Source organism: Sapajus apella, unplaced genomic scaffold (genome assembly GCF_009761245.1).
Source record: "Sapajus apella isolate SASKATOON/1434 unplaced genomic scaffold, GSC_monkey_1.0 scaffold10, whole genome shotgun sequence".
NCBI classification, from domain to species: domain Eukaryota; kingdom Metazoa; phylum Chordata; class Mammalia; order Primates; family Cebidae; genus Sapajus; species Sapajus apella.
Genome location: NW_022436950.1, coordinates 31353190 through 31376351, shown reverse-complemented (window position 1 = coordinate 31376351; position 23162 = coordinate 31353190). Strand labels below are relative to the sequence as shown.

Sequence of the window (23162 nt, the reverse complement as noted above, 5' to 3'; positions counted from 1 at the left end):
TTCTTTTCTTTTTGAGATGGAGTCTTGCTCTGTCACCCAGGCTGGAGTGCAGTGGCGCAATCTCAGCCCACTGCAGCTTTCATCGCCCAGGTTCAAGCAATTCTCCCTGTCTCAGCCTCTCCCAAGTAGCTGGGATTACAGGTGCCCACCACCACTCCCAGCTGATTTTCGTACTTTTAGTAGAGATGGGGTTTCGCCATGTTGGCCAGGATAGTCTCGATCTCTCGCCCTCTTAATCTGCCTGCCTCGGCCTCCCAAAGTGCTGGGATTACAGGTGTGAGCCACCGCGCCCAGCTATGGCTCATTTTCAGTAAATCTCAAATCTTGACTTTGAATTAATACATAGAGCTCATCCTAGGCTTTCACCACCCCCTCAAGAACAGTATTTTAATGAATTTGTTATGAGAAAGGAAAGTACTTTCTGCATTGTTTATTGAGAGAGAGAGAACTTTATACATTAGGAACGGGTGCACTTAAATTATGTGACAGATGGCCTTAAAAACTAGAGGTATTGTCAACAATACAACTTCAATTTTACATTATTACAGTTACTGATATTTTTTAAATAATGTAAACAAAAATATAAAGTTATGCCGAAACAAAAGGTAATAAAATCCCCAAAACAGAAAGAACATATATATAAGTTAGCACATTAGATACTACAGATAACAACGCAAGTGACATAACAGCCCAGACCCAGAATTTTAGTCATTTCTGTCCTGTGTGAGCAGAAATAAGATAAAATGGCATAGATCTGACCCAGGAGCTAGAGAACAAGTTGTGCAGAAGTTTTTTACGTCACCATGTTCGATACTCTCCATTTGCAGCCTAAGCATTTTTTCTCCTTAAAAAAAAATTATTTTTTTAAGAGATGGGGATTTTGCCATCCTGTCCAGACTGGTCTTGAACTCTTGGGCTCCAGTGATCCTCCCATCTTGGCCTCCCAAAGTGCTGGGATTACCAGCGTGAGCTACTCGGCCAGCCACTTTCCCTCCTGTGATGATTCCTTCTTTTAGCTACTATTCCTAAGAAACAGATTTAAAATACATATTTTCTAGGGTAGGCTAGAAGCTATTCACAGTAAGACTCTGCTTCTTTTTTTGTTTGTTTTTTGAGATGGGTTTCACCACATTGCCCATCGTAAGCAATCTTCCCACCTCAGCCTCCCAAATAGCTGGGACTGTAGACACATGCCACCGTGCCCAGTGTAACAGTAAGATTCTGATAGGTGACCAAAGCTAGAACCTAGGCCTCCAGCAGCCAAAGCCTAATTTGATAGCTCAGTGGACTGCGCACATCACACACAGAGATATTTTTATCACAATTTATCTAAAAGGCTTCCCACTTCTTATTTGGAAAACAGGTGGCAAAATAAAAAGAAAACTTTTGAAAGGTGAAGGGTAAGAAAATCCTTGTGTTGGTGTAATTTTGAAACTGAAAAGGCTAAGTTCACTGACTTTACAGATTCAATTCTGGATGGCTGGATTTTATTTCTCTACCCATTGGCCTTGGTGACATCGTGACATTCCCCTGAGTTTGGTTAATGAAAGCAAACAAACAAATAAAAAGAGGGATTTAAGGACAGCATAAAACAAAGGGAAAACATGTGGTTGCATCTTTTGTATTTCCTGGTAAAACTGCCAATGGCACTAAGAAGCCAATGTTTGTACCATTCTACTTTAGCCACGTGTCTCCCACATGATTCCCTTTACTCCTGAGGTTAAGGCACACCGGGTTGAACAAGGTGAAAGGTCTGACATGCGTCATGGAATGCACAGGCTCCAAGCGCATCTATATGAAGAGTAGCCAGCAAGGAAGAAGCAAAGGGATCCAGATTTAGTTGAAGGGTCCTGCAGGCATCAAGTGGTTCAGAGAAACTAGACTAGAAGCAGGAGACAGTACTATAAGGCACTCCTACAGGGACAAGAGACACAAGGGAAGGCCAACATGGAGAAGGAGCCATAGGCCCCAGTTGTCCACTAGCTGGTTTACTAGCCGTGAAGCCTGCCTCTGGGCTGGGGCTCAGAACTAGGGGCAAGGGATATAGGGGAAAAGAGACTGGTTTGCAGCTTCACAGCCAATAGGAGGGAACTCTCCTAAGAGTTAGAAGTTGCTATGAGTTGCTGTAGGTGCCTGAATTTTCTACCCTGGGCAACAACTGGCTTCATTCAAGAGCTTTCTAACAAGATGAACAGCTAGTGGCTTTTCACAAGGAGAATTCAAAGCAAAATAGAAGTTGTCTCACTTGAGTCTAGCAATGCCTTTCATCAAATCAGCAGCCTTTACCAGGACAATGCCATATAACGATCATTTGGAACCTACTTTTTTTTTTTTTTTTTCCTGAGAAGGAGTCTTGCTTTGTTGCCCAGGCTGGAGTGCAGTGGTGCGATCTCGGCTCACTACAACCTCCGCCTCCTGGGTTCAAGTGATTCTCCTGCCTCAGTCTCCCAAGTAGCTGGGATTACAGGCATGCACCACAACACTTGGCTAATTTTTATATTTTCAGTAGAGATGGAGTTTTACCATGTTGGCTAGGCTGGTCTCAAACTCCTGACTTCAAGTGATCCACCCACCTTGGCCTCCCAAAGTGCTGGGATTACATGCATGAGGCACCACGCTTGGCCTAATTTTTGTGTTTTTGCCATGTTTGTCAGGCTGGTCTCAAACTCCTGACCTCAAGTGATCCGCCCACCTCAGCCTCCCAAAGTGCTGGGATTACAGGCATGAGCCACCAAGCCTGGCCGACTGGAACCCACTTTAAATAAAACTGACAACCACCGGCATGCTTAAGAGGGTATTCCATACTTTTTTACCTAGAGTTTAACAATGAATTGGATTTTACCTTAGCCATGCAGCCATTAAAATACACTAAGGAAAGACCCTTGAGTCAGAGATTTTTGAATCCAATGAAATCAGAATAGTTTACCAATAAGGAGACTGCTGGGTGCTAGACTTAACTGTCGAAACACCGTTCCACATGGTAGAAATCAACACTTGTCTGTTTATATTAACTGAGCAGAGCTTATTCACCGGTCACTGGATTCGACCTTGAGCAGTTAGTTCTACTTGACTCAGGGTCGGAGGAGTCGCACAGGGTGTGCAACATATGAAGTGCCTAATGCCCATTCTAACAAGTTACTCGGAGGCAAGGGAGATTGGAGAGTGCCGCTACGATTCAGTTCATCCCGGGAGGGAGGGTCTCTCGGTGTTGCTCCAGTGTCTCCATATTTTCGTGTTATTTCAGAGTAAGAAAAGAAGTGGGGCAGAAAACTCAAGAAATCAAATGGGCAAAAATTATACACATCTCTACTTACTAGGGGAAGTAAAAAAATAAAATAACCCTTGTGTTGAAACCAGGCAGTATTGGAATCAGGAGGTGAAGACTTGCTTCATAATCTAGTGATTTCAAGAGAGTGTGTCAGATCAACGGAGATGAGTAATTCTGCACAAACACATGAGCGACAGCATTGGCTTGACTCTACAGGAGGAGCAGCATGCACCTTTACTTCCTCTGATCATGCCCCTCTGCAGAAAGTGTTCAGTGTGCCTGGCATCATGCTAGTCCCACCTGGATATATTAATTTAATATGAATTTATGGACAGCCTTTTTGGCCAATGGGTAGAGAACAAACTCCCAGGTTTGGAAGCCAATCCTCTTTGAAGAGGCACAGAAAATAGTCCACGTTCAGTGTGTACACACGACACACAGAGACAAAAACAGAGGCCAGCCTCTGTCAGAGGACGTACTCTAGCTTAGCCAAGGCTGCATTCGGCAACTAGGGTGATGTAAACACCTCGGATCTCACTGCAGCCATAAGGAAGTCACGGCACAGTCCCTTTTCAGGAGTCTGAGGGATACCACTGTGTTGCAAACCACAGATCCCAAGTATTAGACGTATTCCCTTGCTGGTGGAGGACTGCTCTAGAAGAATCAAAAAGCGATGACCCTCTCAGCGAATCCAATGTTAAAGCTCCTAACTAGATGACCCTTTAGCACTACAGACGTAAAAATGACTATGATGCAGTCCCTACAAAAGGCAGTGAGGCAAAGGGGGCCACTGAGAGTTTACATGGTTTTCATGTAAAGAGGCTTTTAGCTTTGGAAAAAGCGGCCCTGGAAAGAACACTACTCCTATTCCAGTTGACTGCTTTTTAAGTACTTTGTGGCCTTCTTGCAGTGGTGCAAAATGAGGTCTATTTTCGGAACTGGCTGCTTTACTGCGGGGTTGGATGCCAACATTTCACCAGGGTTGGACGATCTCACACATGAGTTTCTGGCACTTTTAGGAGGGATTTCCTCAAGTGATACACCAGGGAATGGGCCTTTCAGCAAAAAGCGGTTCCCAGGAGTCAGCTGCCAGCTCCAGGAGATTAATTGGCCATTTTTTTCATATGTTTTATGTGCAAGATATTTAAGATGGGATGAAAAATGGAACACGAGGAAAAGCAGGTATTAGTTTGCTCTGAAAGAGGTGGTAATCCACAGATTTGCTTTTGTTTCAACAGTTTCTAAGCAGTGGAACCATTACCTAACAGTGCACCAAGTAATTTGTTAGAGTTGAAAATAGAACAGTAATTTGTTAGAGTTGAAAACAGTGGAACCATTACCTAACATGTGCACCAAGGCATTCTGGGCTGAAAACAGCAATTCTGAATTTTCATGGCAGACCCAACTCCCAAGCTGGCTCCACTCTGACCCATCAGATTTGGGTGGTGGTGGCACCGACCAAGGGTTTTACAAAATGGATAGGAAACGGAAGCAGCCGGCCATGGACCCAGCTCTGGGTAGCGGATGGTAATAACACATTGATTTTTGTTTTCCTTTTGAATATAAGCAGAAAATGATGTGGGTGGAAAGTCCTCCTTAGGAGTTCACAGGGACTGCTCATATTTAGCAGGGTCCTCTAAATATGGTGAAAACAAAGATGTTTTGAACAGGGATCCAGAATCTCTCAGCAGGTAGACCCTGGGTGCCTGTGAGTTGGGAGAGGAAATTCTGTGCGTAGGACAAACATGTTAGAAGGGGAGGAGATGGCCCCGCACTTCAGGTCTCCAAATGCAGTGTGCTGGGAATGGCCTGGCTGACAGTTGGAATCATGGATACATTAATTACAGTGAAGGCAAAAGTAAGCTACAGTGACAGGGAGCTGGGGGCGGAGGGAGAAGGCACTTTGCCATGGGAGCACATCTGTTTTATAATAAGCAGGTCTATAATTCTCTTGTGAAAGATCATGTTCTGCTATCTTCTCTGAGGCTGGAAAATATAAATACTGTATTTTACCAAGGGGAGGAGGAAAGGAGATGATCAAATTTGTTTGCCTGCTTGCCAAGTGTCTGAGATTTTCCACCCTTTTTCTTTTGTGTCCAACATTCTCTTTAAGTAGAGTCGGGGAAATGTCAACCTGCTTTTCTAAGGGTAAAAGGCACCGTGAGGCGTCTCATGAATAGGGCCCTGGCCTTTTAACAAGTTTTCAAGCCTTGGTTGTGGCTACCGTATAGTCAGAAAAGAAATGCATGCGTGGTGCTGAGCTGTTAGGGTGAAATGTGTGGTCTGGGGCCAAAGGAACTGGCGTGGTTGAGAGGGAAAATGCTTACATCTAACTGCACCAAAGTCAGTCTGAAATGTCACATCTCTAGATAGACGAAGTAGTGTAACTTGGGATCTCAGGGGAGAGGAGTGTGGGGGAAAGGAGCAATGCGGTTGAATGTACCAAGTATTTTGTGCGCCACTAATCCTAATAGCTGCAAAACTACTAAACCGTGAAGGCATAGAAGGCATCCCTCAGTGCGAAAGATACAGACTCTTCTCATAAAGTCTACTGAGAACTGTTTTATTATAAACATATTTTCCTGCTCTAGAGAGAGTGAAGGTGAAAGAATGGGGGCTGCCAGGGACCCAGGGCTGTCCTACCTGCTGTTTTGGTCACAGTGACTGCCACGTGCTCTTCAAAGGGCACTGCAGCAGGGGAACACTACCTGCCGAATAGCAAAGCAGTTCTCTTTCTGACTCCTGCGAGTTATTTTAGCACTCTGTTTTACTTCAAGGTGGCAATTATATATACATATATGTATATATATTTATTTAAATAATATTAGATGTAATTCATTATTTATACTTGTAAGTTTGGTATTTTCTTAATAGTCCAAAGTTGGTATTTTGAAGTTCCACATTACTCTGATTTTTTTTTTTTTTTTGAGATGGAGTTTCGATCTTGTTGCCCAGGCTGGAGTGCAATGGTGTGATCTCGGCTCACTGCGCCTCCCTCTCCTGGGTTCAAGTGATTCTCCTGTCTCAGTCTCCTGAGTAGCTGGGATTACAGGCGCCTGCCACCACACCTGGCTAATATTTTGTATTTTTAGTAGAGACGGGGTTTCACCACGTTGGCCAGGCTAGTTAAGAACTCCTGACTTCAGGTGATCTACCCACCTAGGCCTCCCAAGGTGCTGGGATTACAGGCTACTGAGCCCAGCCTACTCTGATTTTTTAAACAAAAAAATGAGAAAGCAAGAATGGTACATTGACAAAGGTTGAAATGAAACTGCAGGAAGAACAATGAGACATAAAGCATTTAAAATGAATAGGTAGGCAGTGCCTACGCAGGATTCTGAGAAAAGAAACTAAAATGACCCTCCCTTTGAATATACGTACCATATAACATACCGTATACACTTATCTACCAGTCTATACGCTGATGTCTTTAACAACAATCCCAGGACATTTCCTCCGGCCAGCAGCATGAAAAACATCATAAATATCACCTATGGGCACCCGCTGAAAACCACTTTTAAGAAAGCCATGTGGACAGCCTGGAAAACATGGTGGAGCGTCACATCGTTAGGCGGGTGTTGGGATTCGTACCAGGAAACAGACCAACAACACGCAGTTATTGGTCGCAGAGGTTTCTTCTTTTCTCAGGAAAAAAACCTTCTGAGATTAACTTCAAAACCAGAAACAGCTCTCCTCATAAATCAGGGGTGTATGCTTTCTGTCAGAGGGAGCCTGGCTCCCGTTTCAGCCATTCGGATCTGCTTGGGTGATTCCCACCTCCATGGGAGGAACCGAGGCGGGAGAGCCGGGGACACTAGGTCCTGGAAGGACCCAGGAGTCTCTTGCGTTTTGAAGGCTTTCTTATGAAACAGATGATGATGGGTGCCTGACTCAGTTACCTCAGCCTCTGTGGTGGCTAAAAATAAATAGCACAAAAATAACCTAAAGCACTGTTTTCTGCAGGAAATGCTTCCTCTTGCATCTCAGATAATAAAATGTCCCGAGGGACAGAAAAAGAAAAGTTGGAACTATAAAGCATTGTGTATACCACGTTTTGTCTGGGAGCAAGCAGCTGAAATTCTTGGCTAAGTGTAATCCAGCTATTGGTAGTTTCTTGAGCCACAGATGTTCTGTGGATCTTTTAGACAATGAGGTACACAGAGCATAAGTATGGGACGTATAGGTATCTGTGTTTATATAAATAAATATATATATCTATATCTAGCTGAAGAGAAGACATACTCTTCTTCCAAAGGGGTCTAACTGGCTAGTTAGGAAGCCGCTCTGGGGCCGATGGATTGTTGATCAGTGAATCCCAGGCCTTGGGTCGGCCTGAGTCAGGTGTTCTGGTAGGACAGCTCAAACATGGTGCAAGCCTCCTCTAGGCTCTCGTCCACGTTCAGTCTCTGCCAGAAAGACTTCTGCTTCTTCTGCAGCTCTCGGCGAACACACCTCGGGCAGGGGACAGACTTTTCTTTGCATTCAGAATGGAAAACGGCCCCACAGCTTTCACACCTGCAAAAGTCAACCATGGATATCATGAGCAAGACCGGAGCCAGCAAGACACCAATGGGAAGCCCCATGGCCTCAGGTGCAGCTGGTGGCGCAATCTACTTTTCTGGACGACCCTGCCAATGGGAAGAGAAACGACTCACTGAAATGAACTGTTTGCTTTTCCAAAATGCTCAAGGTGGAATTTCACTAGAAAAACATTTTTACTTTTCTGATCTGAACTAGCTTAGGGCTTATGAGTGGGGAGGAGTCAGCAGTCACCCAGCAATTCTGGTTATAGTGACAATGGACAGAGCACCAGAAGCTCTCCACAGAGAAGGGAGTATGGGCAGTGAATCTAGGGTGAAGTGACAGAAAATGAGGGGGAAGTGTCTCGTGAAAACGCTCGGCACACCAGTGACAGCCACAGCATTATGTCTGTGGTAAGGTAGCTTTCTACATCAGCTAACATGAGCGAAGTGGTTCTCTGTTAACTAGCTGCCTTTTTCGACAGTTTGAAAAGATAAAATGACACATTTTCATTTTCTGGATGACATCCTGTGGTCTATTAAGTCTTGTGAATTTTTTAAAAATTAGGAAAAAACTCCTACCTTTGTAAGTCTACCTTTATAACATGAGCATGAACATTAAAGCAGGAGAGAGTGGGAAGAAAACACTTTTCCAACACTATGACAGATATTGTAATTTGCAGCGAGGAAACATTCCAGGTGGATGACTAGTTTGTTGTTTGGCTTGGTGGAAGTCTGCACAAGAGTCTGATTAACTTGTTTTTACAGCAAAGTTTTTATTTATTTATTTATTTTGGAGACAGGGCCTCACTCTGTCACCCAGGCTGGAGTGCAGTGGTGTGACCTCAGCTCACTGTACCCTCTGCTTCCTGGGCTCAAGTGATCCTCCCACCTCAGCCTCCCAAGTATTTGGGACTACAGGCACCCACCAACACACCTGGCTACTTTTTGTATTTTTTGTAGAGAGAGGGTTTTGCCATGTTGACCAGGCTGGTCTGGAACTCCTGACTTCGGGTGATCCACCTGCCTTGGCCTCCCAAAGTGCTAGGATTACAGGCGTGAGCCACTGCATTTGGTCTGCAAAGCTTTTAATAATGAGTAATTGACAAGCTCAAATACAGTTGCTCCAGGGAGTGGTTTACAGATGTGGACTGAGTTTTCATCCTTCCACAAGGATAGGCAACTTGTACCAAGTCCTAGGAGCCCAGGAATTGCGCCTGTGTGATTTTGTTCCACCTGCAGCATTCAGGGAGGGTCCAGAACTGCACTGGGTTCCAAGAAGGCTGTGAAGGAACCCATCCTGAGGGCTCAGCCTCAGGCTTCTTGTGCTTTTGAACATCTTGAGTTTCAGTGCTGGGTGCAGGATGGTCTTGGGGGCACTATCTCCTCGTCTGCCACAGGCTTACCCCCAGCTCCATTCAGGACCCAGAGGGCTTAGTGAAAGAAAGATCTTCCTACCTACCCTCATACCTTGGAGAGGAGGCCGTGACTTGGATGGAGAGCTACTGTGTGAGGGGGTGGGAGGTTGGGAAGAGAGAAAGAGAGAGAGAGGGGGGGGGGAGAGAGAGAGAGAGAGAGAGAGAGAGAGCGAGAGCATACACCTACAGGAAGACAGGACTTCCCCGCACCCAGCAGCTCCACCCCCAGCTCAGCTCTCTGGGCCAAGTAAAATGAAGAGGTGGTGAGACGAGCTGGCAGGGAGCTTCACATCAATTCCTGGCTGTGTGACTGCTATGAACTGAACCGTGTCTCCCCGTTATTCATATGTTGAACCCCTTACCCACAATGTGACTATATTTGGAGACACTGTGCTTAGGAGGTAATCAAGATTAAATGAAGTGGATGGGTGTGGTGACTCACACCTGTAATCTCAGCACTGTGGGAGGCTCAGGTGGGCGGATCACCTGAGGTCAGGAGTTTGAGACCAGCCTGGCCAACATGGTGAAGCCCCGACTCTACTGAAAATACAAAATTAGCAGAGTGTGGTGATGCATGCCTGTAATCCCAGCTACTCGGGAGGCTGAGGCAGGAGAATCGCTTGAACCTGGGAGGCAGAGGTTTGCAGCAAGCTGAGATCATGCCACTGCACTCGGCCGCCTGGGCAACAAGAGCAAAACCCTGTCTCAAAAAAAAAAAAAAAAAAAAAAAAAAAAGATTAAATGAGGTCATGAGGGTAAGACCCTGATCCAAGACCGTAAGTGTCCTTAGAAGAAGAGCAGGGGGAGCTTGCTCTTCCTCAAAGGCCTCAGAGGCAGCGCCATGTGAGGACACACAGAGACAGGGTCCTCTGCAAGCCAGGGAGAGAGGCCTCGCCAGAAGCCAACCCTGTTAGCACCCTGATTTTAAACTTTCAGCCTCCAAAACTGGAGACAGCACATTTCTCTTGTCCAAGCCACCCAGTCTGTGGTATTCTGTGTGACACTCTGAGCAGACAATGACCTGAAGCAAGTCATGTCATCGTTCTGAGTTTTCTGCGCTTCAGTGTCCTTATCAGCTAGATGGAGACTACATAGCACCCACCTCCTAGGGTGCTTCGGGCTCTGGTAACATGATGGATACAGTGTTTTCACAGTTCCTGGCCGTGGTGGGAAATGCTTAGCAAACTGCAAGGGGACAGTCACTTGCAGTGCCTGTCATGTCACTATGGAAACCTGAGGACATCTCAGTCAACCTCCTCCTTGCCTAGATGAGAAAACAGAGACTCCAAGAGGGCTAGTGATTACCTACCGGGGACGCAGTGAATTGGAGACAGAGTCGTGACTGGAACCTGGGGTTCCTGGCAGCCCAGCCAAGGCTCTTACCAAGCGCCACGCTGCCAGGCCGAGGCCTGGACATCCTAGTGAGAGCAGGGCGCCATCGCATAGGGAAACACAGGGTTTCCAATCAGAACACCTGTGCCGAACCACAAACCCTTCTTTGTAGCTGAGTGACCTTGGGCAAGTTATTACTTAAGTTCTTGGTGCTTTGGTTTTCTCATTTGTAAAATGCTGCTTACTGGGTTGCTGTGAGACTAACATGAGAAACATACTTGTAAGTGGAAGGACTATGCAAAGGGTGTGACAGTGCCCCTCACAGGTGACTCTAGCACCTGTCTCATTGACACAGGTGCTATCCTTGACAAGGCAGGGTCACCTCCAGCATCTTCCTCTTCTCAGTCCCCTCCTCCTTCCAGTGAGGATAAAGGTCAGACCCAAGTCTTCTAGAGCCTCTCTCATCCAGTCCAGCTCCTTCCTAGTGGCAATGGCTTTGTCCCCACTGGTCACACCTCTGTAACCTCCTATCACTAAAGTGACACTAATGGTAGCTTTATCAAATAAATTTCCTCCTTCCTGCCCCCTTTCCCCTGCTGGGTTAGTCAGTGATTTATACACCTAGGGATGTTGCCCCAGGGCAGTGATTGATAAGGAGGAAAAACCCTGGGTTCCTTCAGTACCACTCCCTTATCTCTGCTGATACCAGGCTCCAGTGAGTGAAGAGATTGAGTCTTATCGGATATTTCTGGTGCAACAAACACCCATGGGGTGATGGAAGAACTGAGTGCACCTGCTCTTTCTAGCCAAAGGTCAGTAACTGAAAAAAAAAAGCATGAGATAAAAAAAAAATTAATGATTTCAAAATAGAACCAGGTCCTATTTTCTAACAATTTGTAACCCAGCAGGTATCTTTTAAACTGTAGTATGGATAGATTGATCAATGACCTTTCCAAATTCAGAGAATCTATAGTTAATCCCTCCCCCTACCCTTTTCTCTTTAAAGGAAAAGAATAAGGGAAGGAAAAGGAAGGAGAAAGGGAATTGCTTTCTTACATAAAATTTATGGAGCCCTGTAATAAAAATGTAAAGTTCAGGATAAATATTTACATTAAAAAATGCAATATATGGGTGTGTTTCTCTTTGAGAGTAGGATTTTATATTTTCACTTGAAAAAGATTCATTGGCCCCTGAGTGCTCACTGAGTTTCTTGACTATATTTAAAATATGATTTAGCAAATACAACTTTTCAGGAACACATCTTTCATATAAGGCAAATCTACCAAAGTAATCATCTCTGCTGAAAATTGCAACAGGTAATGAAAGAGAGCTGTCCCTTTGGTGTTCCTGTGTGATACATCAAATGAAAGCTGGTGTCTTCATTTCTGAGTCATCCAGTCCAGTGATAAGCAGTTCCACTGTTTTTGGATGTTGCTGTACATCACAGAAAACAAAGGCTGATGTCCTCCCTTTGCAGTGTCATGGAGAATGCAACGGCAGAGAGACATTTGTTATTGGCCAAAGTCATCCAATGGGTTTTTCCATTTCTTTCTTGAAAACATTAACCGCTTCACTTTTTCTCACATGTAAGGATCTCAACCTTGGCACTACTGACATTTTGGGTGATAAGTCTTTGATGCGAGGGGCTATCTTGTGTATCATAGGACATGCGCCAGCATCCCTGACCTCTATCTAGATGCTGGTAGCCATGTCATCCTCTCCTCCCAGTTGTGAGAACCGGCAGTATCTCCGAACACTGCCAAACGCCTCTTGGGGACAAAGTCATCCCTTTTGAGAACCAGTGACCTCATCTACTAGAAAATGCATCACAGAGAGAGTACCCAGTTATACTTATAGCACCCCACATTGAATTTGCAAGTGTCACCTGCTGGCTTACATTATGACCAACCAATAAGGTCCAGTGTAGTGTACTTATTCATTTAACTTGCACAAATACATATTTTAAACACATCGATTAAAATAGTTGAAACCACTTATATAATATATATGTATATATATATATATACACACACATGTACATATATTATATATTACTATCTGGAAGTGTATCTATTATATATATATTACTATCTGGATAGTATATATATTAGATATTACTATCTGGAAGTGTGTTTGTGTTTTAACTATTGGAACAGCTACACTGCAGTTAACTGGGTGTATGTCAACACTGGTTACACCACAAGACATGGGACCAGGAAGGGGGGACTGGAGTTCGGCTTTGTGGATGCTCTCGGGGCATTCCTAATTATTTATGTGTGCCCTGATGAACTGGTCCCCTTCCTTGAGATAGGAGCAGGAGAACATCTTCCCCATCTTGGGGCAGTATAAATCTCACTTTGAATTTTAATAAATGTACCATGTGCATGCCTGTAATCCCAGCTATTCAGGAGGCTGAGGTAGGAGAATCACTTGAACCCAGGAGGCAGAGTTTGCAGTGAGCCAAGATCCCACCACTGCACTCCAGCCTGGGTGACAGAGAGATACTCCATAAGAAAAAAAAAAAAAAAAAAAAAGCACCATAGAATGAGACTATATATTTTATGAACAGTCTTTGACCCAAACATTAGCTTACTGACCCATAGCAAGTGAGGAAGAAGTTCATATCCTAGCAATCTAATAGTCCACCACCAAGAGAGAGGCCAGGCATGATGTTCTTATTATAGCTATTGAAACCAGGAAAATGAACCTGCTGCAAACTAGCAGAACTAAATATGTGCAGGGGGGAAAAGGTCTGCTTCTCAAATATTATGGCAAAGAAGCAAGAATTCCTGGCTGCAGACAGTTTCCTGTTCTGGAATGCTGATGATGTGAGACCAATTAGAGACAGGCCCAATGGCTTTGTCTGCACCCTTCCAGAGTCTGGCTGCACATAGGGAGGTAGGTCACAGGAAACTGCTACAGGCCCCTACCCTGAGTTGAGGTCACTGAAATGCTTCTGCTGTGTTCATGTGCGGTTCTTCTCCTGCTGCATTTTTATTTTTGGCTCAGGCAATGGCCTCAGATATTTCACTTGGATTGAAATTTAGGCTTCAGTTTGGCTGGATCTCTGACAAGCAAAAGGACAGGCCTGCAGAGCAGGGCAGAGCCTTGGCGGATTTCCACTCTGCAGAGCCCACAACGAATGGGGTGGGGCTCAGAAATAAGTGCACGTTATCAGGCATGTGAGTGTGGTTTTGTGTATGGCTACTATGCAAGGCGTCCCATACAGCCACTAGCTATTATTGGTTTTTCCAAGAAACCAAGATGGTTACTTAAATCTCTTAGCTAAGGAGGGTAGTTACTGGATCCTGGTTATTTAAATGTTTTCGGTTGAAGTTTTCTTTTGTTATTGTGTAAGCAAACAAACATAAGCAAACAATTTGTAATTTGCTTGAATAGAAAATCAGTCAATATCATGTATAGTTTATGCTTCCATGTGAGGCTATGTGCTATGTGTGTACTTATACAGGTCACTAAACATTCTAAGGTAAAATGAATTAAACAGGATTAACAGGATTAATTTAGCTGTGCCCAGCTAAACTAAGCCACAATTCCAGCACTTTGGGAGGTTGAAGTGGACAGATTGCTTGAGGTCAGGAGTTCGAGACCAGTCTGGCCAACACAGTGAAACCCTGTCTCTATTGAAACTACAAAAATTAGCCGGGCATGGTGACTCACGCCTGTAGTCCCAGCTACTTGGGAGGCTGAGGCAGGAGAATCACTTGAACCCGGGAGGTGGAGGTAGCAGTGAGCCAAGATCGCACCACTGCACTCCAGCCTGGGCGACAGAATGAGACTTCTCAAAAAATAAAAAAATAAATAAAAATAAAAATAAAATAAAATAACTGGAGGTTTATCTGGTTCCAGAGCTGGTAAGCCTACTTGATTCCAATGTTCTCACGTGAATGTGGCCCTCTTTCCCTGTTACTAGCAACTTGGTCCTTTCAGTTATTCAACACAGGTCCAAATACCTGCTAAGACCCAAATCTTGGAAGAACAATTGGCATGTCTCACAATGATCTTTTTATCTACATTTTAAGCCCCGGAGTTAATTAAGGAGAGGTTTCCCTGATGGTAGCCCACAAAGTATTTGGCTTTCACAGTTCTTGCACTTTTAGTTTGTAAACCAAGTTCAGCTACATACCTTTGACAAAAGCTTTACTTAAATCTTGGCTTTAAAATAGGATGTAAATAAGGGTTAATTAATTCATTTGTTAATTTTGCTACCCTACTGGGGACATTAACTCACTGTCCTCTTTTGTGCAAATGCTTAATCAGTGCTTCTTGCTAACTCGTGGATGGCAACCGAACTTCTCAGTATATTCTAAGTATGCGTATAAAATTATAATAGATTTGACCTTGATGAAATAGTTTTCCTGGGATAGGGAAAACTGGATATTTCTGATGCTTCTAAGTTTTTATTTTAAGGTTTATCTAGTAATTAATATAATTCTTGAGGAACAAATACCCATCTCTTCTTGGCATTTGGGAAAATCTGTTTAATATTAGACAAAGTAAAGGAACTGATGGAGGATTTAAACATTTTCTACCATTTCTGGGAAAAAGCTAGACTATATTATAATTGTAGCCATAGAGAAATATAAACAAGAGAAATGGTTTTCTGTAGAAATTCCTAAAGTGGTTTAAAATGCCTAAGAGCCCAAGGGATGTTTAGAATTGTCTTGCTACATCTAAGACAAAGGCAGTGAATATAAGGTTATTAGGTGAATGCAGATTCAAACTAATGATCCTAGTTTATATATGAACTTTTCATGATTTACCAGTCTACCTTTTTAATGTAAAATTGTAAGATTTACCTGGCAAGTTTTTGAAGTAAACCTTTTAAAAAGAAATAATAACATAAAAGGAAGATACACACCTAAGACTCTGAATGGGATTCACTTGTATTTAACATATAGCGTTTCAGTTCCTCAAAGGACTGAGACACTTAGTAGAGCCAAAATGAAAAAAAGGTCAAGCATGGGTATATTAGAAAACACAAAAAGCTGGCCTGGCGCAGTGGCCCACGCCTGTAATCCCAGCACTCTAGGAGGCCGAGGCGGGTGGATCACGAGGTCAGGAGTTCAAGACCAGCCTGGCCAAGATGGTGAAACCCCGTCTCTACTAAAAATACAAAAATTAGCCAAGCGTGGTGGTGGGTGCCTGTAATCCCAGCTACTCGGGAGGCTGAGACAGAGAACTGCTTGAATCCAGGAGGTGGAGGTTGCAGTGAACCGAGATTGTGCCACTACACTCCAGCCTAGGTGACAGAGCGAGACTCTGTCTCAAAAAAAAAAAAAAAGAAAATGCAAAAAGTCTAGAAGATAAGCCCTATCTAACTTTATGAGCAGCACAATTAGTTGCTTAGGAATGTTATTGGTTATTGATGTAAATTTAGGAGAAAGGCATTTAAATAAAAGACCTAAAGTGTTTTGCCATTACTTTAGTCTCCTATTTGTCTTCTGTCTCTAAGACAATGCTTTTAAAAGATGGTAACCATAATTTTCTAATACTCAATTTATTCTAGGATGGTAATACTGAAAGTGTGGTTCCTGGACCAAATGTGATGCAGCCAAACCAGCAATCACTAGAGAATTTGTTAGAAAGGCTAATTAGTGGCCAGCACAGTGGCTCACACCTGTAATTCCAATGCTTTTAGAGGCTGAGGCAGGATGATCCTGCCCAGGAGTTCAAGACCTGGGCAACACAGGGAGACCCCATCTCTACAAAAATAGAAACAAATTAGCTAGGTATGGTGGTGCACACCTGTGGCCCCAGCTACTGGGGAGGCCAAGGTGGGAAGATTGCTTGAGACTAGGAGGTCAAGGCTGCAGTGAGCTGTGATGGTGCCACTGCATTCCAGCCTGGGCAATGGAGTGAGACCCTGTCTCTAAATAAATAAATAAAATAAAGGCTAATTATTGGGTCTCCCTCAAGACTTAGTGAATCATAAACTCTGGGGTGGGGCCCAGCAAACTGTGTTTTAACATGCCCTCCTGGCAATTCTGATGAACACAAAAGTTTGAGAACTACATTTCTAAGTCCATCATTGCTAAGGACAGCAGGGCTTTTACTTTTCATATAGTATATTTCAAACAAAAATATGAACTTTGTAAAATGAAAATAGTAAGTGATATTAACTAATGTGGGTTTTGTTTTTTGTTTTAGAGACAGGGTCTTGCCCAGGCTGGAATACAAGTGTGATCACAGCTCACTGCAGCCTCGAACTCCTAGAGGGATCCTCCCACCTCAGCCTCTCAAGTATTAATAGCTAGGACTACAAGTGTGTGCCACCACAACTGGTTAATTAAAAAAACATTGTTTTTGTAGAGACAAGTTTTTGCTATGTTGCCTAGGCTAGACTCAATCTCCTGGCCTCAACCATCTCCTGCCTTGGCCTCCCAAGTGTTGAGGTAACAGGTGTGAGCCACCATGCCTGGCCAGCTAGTGTGTTTATATAGGGCTTTACATTTCGTATCTATTAATCTTTTCTCATAACTAATATGAGGTTAAAATCTCATTTTGCTTGAATTATAATATATATACAGTTGTTCAAGTTTTTTGGCCATTTGCATATTCTTTCAGTAAATTGGTTTATGTCTTTTGCCCATTTTCTATTGATATTTTACTAATTTTTAAAGGTATCTTTCATATGAGGAAATCAATACTTTCATCATGTGTTGAAATTATTTCTCCAAGTTTCCTGTTTATGTTTGCCTTTACCTATAGAATTTTAAGCATTTAACACTTTATATATATATATATATATATTTTTTTTTTTTGAGACAGAGTCTTACTTTGTCACTCAGGCTGGAGTGTAGTAGTGTGATCTTGGCTCACTGCAACCTCCACCTCCCGGGCTCAAGTGAGTCTCCTGCCTCAGCCTCCTGAGTAGCTGGGTCTACAGGTGCGTGCCACCATGACAGGCTAATTTTTTTTTTTTTTTTTTTTTTTTTTGTATTTTTAGTAGAGACGGGATTTCACCATGTTAGCCAGGGTGGTCTCGATCTCCTGACCTCGTGATCTGCCCACCTGGGCCTCCCAAAGTGCTGGTATTACAGGCATGAGCCACCACGCCTGGCCTTAAACATTGTATCTTAAATGTGTTCTCAGAGAAGCCAGAGGAAGGGAAAAGTCATTTTGCTTTCTGCTTTGACATTCACATCATTTCTGTCCCGCAGCCCCTGAGTTGGTGCTTATTTCATGCACTGCAGAGAAACCATGCTCCGCATAAGAGGTTGTTACCTCAGACCTGTCAGCTCATTCCACCCACTGCTTCTTCCCCAACTCCTGGGTCTTCCCTGCTGCCAAGGGAAATTTGCTTGTCTTTTTGTAATCTAGACTTTGAAGGTTTTCTTTCCAATCATTGATGTATACTGCTTTTCCCCTAGCCTTTTAATTTAAATTTTCTTTCTCTCAACCATCAAAGATTCCCTTTCTAGAAAAAAAGTGGAATTTGGGTAGGGAGTGGTGGCTCATGCCTGTAATCCCAGCAATTTGGGAGGCCAAGGCAGGAGGATTGCTTGAGACTAGGAGCTGGAGACCGGCCTGGGCAACATATTGAGATCTTGTCTCCACAGAAAAATTAAAGCATGGTGGCGGGCATCTGTAGTCCCAGTTACCTGGGTGGCTGAGGCTGGAGGATCACCTGAGCCTGGGAGGTGGAGGTTGCAGTGAGCCCTGATAGTGCTACTACACTCAAGCCTGGGCAACAGAGTAAAACCTGTCTCAAAAAAGAAAAAGAAAAAAAAAAGCGGGACTTAACTCCATTCTCAGAGAATGGTCTTAAGATACTTCAACCTCCCAACTCTCAGAGTCAAACTAGATCTTTCAGTCTAACTTAAATCAGTTCAAGTTAGTGGCTTCCAATATTTCCAAGTTAGCCTTTGAACCAGGTTTATTATTTGTGTTATTCTATTATGCTATTGGTTTTAGAAAATAATTCACACATTTATTTTTCACATGAATTACTTTTTAATGCTCTCTTCCTTTGTTTTCTCATCAGAAGGCTACAAAATTCTTCCCATTAAATGTGGTTGTGAGGCTGGGTGCAGTGGTTCACGCCTGTAATCCCAGCACTTTGGGGGGCTGAGGTAGGCGGATCACCTGAGGTCAGGAGTTCAAGACCAGCCTGATTAACATGGAGAAGCCCCGTCTCTACTACAAATACAAAATTAGCTGGGCATGGTGGCATATGCCTATAAACCTAGCTATTCGGGAGGCTGAGGCAGGAGAATTGCTTGAACCCAGGAGGCAGAGGTTGTAGTGAGCTGAGATCGTGACACTGCACTCCAGCCTGGGCAACAAGAGGGAAACTCTGTCTCAAAAAAAAAAAAAATGTGGTGGTGATGATCCCAACTACACATCAACCACCACCATAAGTGAGACTAGTTAAAGGTAGGTGGTAGAGTCCTTTAAACCCCAGGATGCTTTGTGGGTTCCCCAGATTTCAGGCCACTGCTGTGACAATAGGGTGGGGCGGAAAGGGCACTGCTCTGGGTTTCAGCAGCCTGAATCTTCCAGTAGCTCCAGGTGTGGTTTGGCGGGGATTCTGGCCTCCAAGGAGGTGGGAGACATGGGCAGTGGATTACTAAGCTCCCCCAGCTCTACAAAGTTCTATGCTCTGGTATAATTTTGTAGAGTGTTAATATGGGCTGCACCTTTATCTCTATTTTAAGTGCTTTGAAAGCATCAGGAACTGAAAAGATGATTATTTAGCTGCAGATAGTTATGAAGATGTTTCTTGAGGTAGCATTGTTGAGTGGTTTAAATATTCAGAATACTGCAGGGGCTTAGTAAAGGTGTGACAATATATATTAGATACCTAGAATTTTTAAAAGAAATTTAACGAGGTATTAATATCTGTACTCCTATAATATGTTGTATGAAAAAAGTCTCAAAAATAACAAACATATATTGACAAAACCTAGATACTATTGTACCCTTTGTAATCTAAAGCATAAAAGTGTTCATTTCAGAACACACTGCTCAGTCTGAAAAGTCAACATTTTTTGTTTGGAAAGGTAAATACTCCTTCTCTTCCCTATTGTGTGTTCAGGTTACTTATTTACAGTTCCATGGGGAAGGAAAAGCACATGCTAAAAACTGACCTAAAAGATGTTCTGAAAATGAAATTATCTGAGTAGCTTCGCAAAGCTCACATTTTTGACATCATCTTTCTACTGATATTAAAGTGTCTATTGACCCAGTAAAACACATCTGTCCCTAACATATGATAAGAATGTCAGTCATTACTCAATAAAGTCACATATCTTGATAATGCTTACTTAAATAATGAATTTCCTGACATCACTTTAGAAGCCATTTAAAAGAAAATAAGCTAATAACTACAGATTATAGTTAATAATTACAGAATAAAGCAAACCATTCATGAACTATTTAATGAGCAGTTACTAAGTGTTGTCCTAGATGAAGCAGTGAGCAAAATATAAAAAGTCTGTTTCCTCATGGAGCTTACATTATTTTAAAACGGTGGACGGAACTGCAATTTGGATTTGTATCTAAATCCCTTTGGGTCCACAGAATAAAAATCAGCCGACTTCACTGAAAACAACATGACAAACTATCAGACACAAATACAAAATGCTGAGCAATGGAGCAGAAGCAAAGATCTTATTCCTTTCGTCCATAAAAGCTTAAAACGGCACCGCCTGGTATGAAGGTCCAGAGGAATGGCGGCTTGTCAAAGGACACACAGCAAGTTAGTGGCTGGGAGTGATATTGAGACTTTTTTGTTCCTAGTCCAGTTATCTTTTTATGGACTGGCCTGACTGTGTATATTTGATGGATCCTAATGATTTTAGAGCTAATTAAAATTTTTTTTCCTCCAGCCTGGGCAACACGGTGAAAGCCTGTCTCTACAAGAAATATGAAAATGATCTGGGTGTGTTGAAGAGCACCTGTAGTCCCAGCTACTCGGCAGGCTGAGGGGAGAGGATCATTTGAGGATGGGAGGTGGAGGTCGCAGCGCATCGACATGGTGCCACTGCACTCCAGCCTGGATGACAGAGCTAGATCCTGTCTCAAAAAAGAAAAAAATTTTTTTTTCCTTTAAAAGTACCCATTAATATAAGTTTACAGATTAAATGTGACTATTTTTCTGGTTCTGATATAATGTGATAAAAAACATTAGATATAAAATTATATGTTCAAGCCAGGCATGGTGGCTCACGCCTATAATCCTGACACTTTGGGAGGCTGAGGTGGGCAGATCACGGGGTCAGGAGTTCGAGACCAGACTGACCAACATGGTGAAACTCTGTCTCTACTAAAAATACAAAAATTAGCTGGGTGTGGTGGTGAACGCCTGTAATCCCAGATACTCAGGAGGCTGAGGAGCAGAATCGTTTGTACTTGGGAGGCGGAGGTTGCAATAAGCTGAGATCATACCACTGCACTCCAGCCTGGGAGACAGAGTGAGACTCTGTCTCAAAAAAAAAATTATATATTCAATATGATTTCAATTTTATTTAAAAATACACAAATATGTGCAGAAAAAAATGGAGAAATAATGGAGAATATTTTCTTTATTTTTGTGTACTTTTCAAATTTTCTATGTTAAATATGAATTAACTTTATAGTTAGAAAGTTAAAATATGAATTAAACAATGAATATTTCCCCTTTAAACAGCAAAAAATTAAGCTGTCTGAAATGCTTAAAGCTAAGATGACCAACACAATATTATCCAGATACCTAAGTAGAAGCTTGGTAAGAAATGTATCTAGGTGACAGCCATCTATTCAAGTGACCAAATGGCCTCAAAACACAATGGTGGCTTCACCAGCTAGGACTGTGTTTATAAATGCACCATATTAATCAAGTGGCTTAATGGCATAAAGGGTCAGGTCAGCCCTGAGGGGTTCACAAAAGTCTCAGTTATGTTAGCAGACATTCTGAAACATTTTGACATGTGAATACAGAAGCCACCAGGCCAAGGTGAAATGTTATTTACCAAGTTACTCTTTGACCAAAGTTTAAAATCCAGAAAAACTGCATTGTGCTGAAGAATTTTCATTAAAGAAAACTGTCATTGACACAATAAATACATTTAAGAGTGGGCAGCCACAGAGCTGAAGAAGGGTCAAATTCCATCAGGGAAGTCATCACCCTGCTTCTGCCACACACAAGACACGTGAGCTCTCTGGGCTTCAAGATTCCCACCCCCAAAATGCCTACCTGGTCCCCACAGTCCTTTCTATCTTTGTTACTTTATAATTCTAAAACACAAGCAGGAGTCTGGTCCTCCACCATCAGATTAGAGAACTATTGAGAAAGTTCCTCAAAATGTTCCTCTTCAATACCAGAGAAAGAAAAGAATGAGAGAAACAAACAGCTCCTCAGAAAAGGTACCTCTACAGAGAAGCGCAAGTTTCCTTTAGCTGCTTCTGGATCGCACACCTCACTGCAATACTCACCAAGTGGCTGCTTCCCAAGAAAAGCCACAGAAAGGAAATATCACTAAAAAATGGCATATACATTGAGGGAAGCTGTTCCCTCCCTGAAGCCTGGACTAGCCAAGGCTGTTGTTCTCCATTGTTGAACAGGATGTAACAAGACTGCCAAGCACAGCCCACGAACCTGCTAATTAGGTGCACTGACAGTGTTTGTTTTGGAACCATTTACCAACAAAGGAATGTGTCAGGCTGATTAGTGAGAAAAGGGTATGTAATGTATGTGTATTTGAGTCCAGATGAGGGCATAATCCAGGTATTCAGTCTGTTTGTGCAAGGACTCACAGAAACGAAGGCTGAGCAAATAGGAAGCCACAGGAAAGGCCAGCTTCTGGGCAGTGCTTCTCTCCTTCCCCTCAGGAGTTTTGTTCTACCTGCCCCCATCTCTACCCCTTCCCCACCAAAATTCTTGCCTAAACACTTAACATGAAAGTCTCTTTCTAAAAGTGACAAACTACAACTGGCTCCTCAGAAAAATGAAAGAGTCTTTGTAAGGTTACTGACACATCTGGGCTTGATGGTTTTTTTGGCACATAAGTGACAACTTTAGGCAAAATCATCTCCACATTCAGCCTCGCTGGAGCCTTCTCCACGCACTGTGCCCAGGGGCAAATCTAAGGGCAACAGGGCAACAGAAAACACAGCACCTGATGACTGACTGTTCAAGCTGTGCGGAGAACAATTAGGCATCTCAGCATCATCTATGGGAAGAAGTAGTTCTACATTTTATAATAAAGCAGGTTCTTCCTTTTTAAACAAGCCTTTATAAAGCTTGACTACAATTAGGTATTTGAAGCTTCATGTGTACATGAGGCTTAAAGAAGGGCAGAAAGTGCCAAGGCAAAGAACGAAGTCCATGCCCCAACAAGTTTAGGTCCTCAGGAGAAGGGTGGTATGGGTTGCAGTGAAATGCAAAATGACAAGGACCAATTCAAAACGCCCAGCGTGTTGGGAGGAGTCTCCATGTTCTTCAGCACAAGCTGGACATTTCTGAAGTTTGGACAGGTGGATGAAAGCAATGGGGTTTGGACTAAGTTTTGTGGGAGACCTTCTTTTTTGGTAAGATTACCTGACAAAATAGATTTTAAAAATGAGAAAGCAGATAAACCCTGTTAGAAGCTCATCTGCTATGTGCTCTTCCATGAGCCTGAT

The 23162-nt window shown here is 43.0% G+C and overlaps 1 protein-coding gene across 2 annotated transcripts in view; it reads right to left on the bottom strand.

Moving 5' to 3' along the window:
• Window positions 1-6462: 6462 nt before the first annotated feature.
• PLEKHM3 (pleckstrin homology domain containing M3) overlaps window positions 6463-23162 on the bottom strand; it is a 201252-nt gene continuing 184552 nt past the window's right edge. Inside the window, exon 8 of one of the 2 annotated variants that reach the window (XM_032278451.1) lies at window positions 6463-7783. In XM_032278451.1, coding sequence (XP_032134342.1) covers window positions 7606-7783 — 178 coding nt within the window. In that variant the 3' untranslated portion in view covers window positions 6463-7605. The remainder of the gene's footprint in view (window positions 7784-23162) is intronic. The other variant, XM_032278452.1, reaches the window with a different exon arrangement.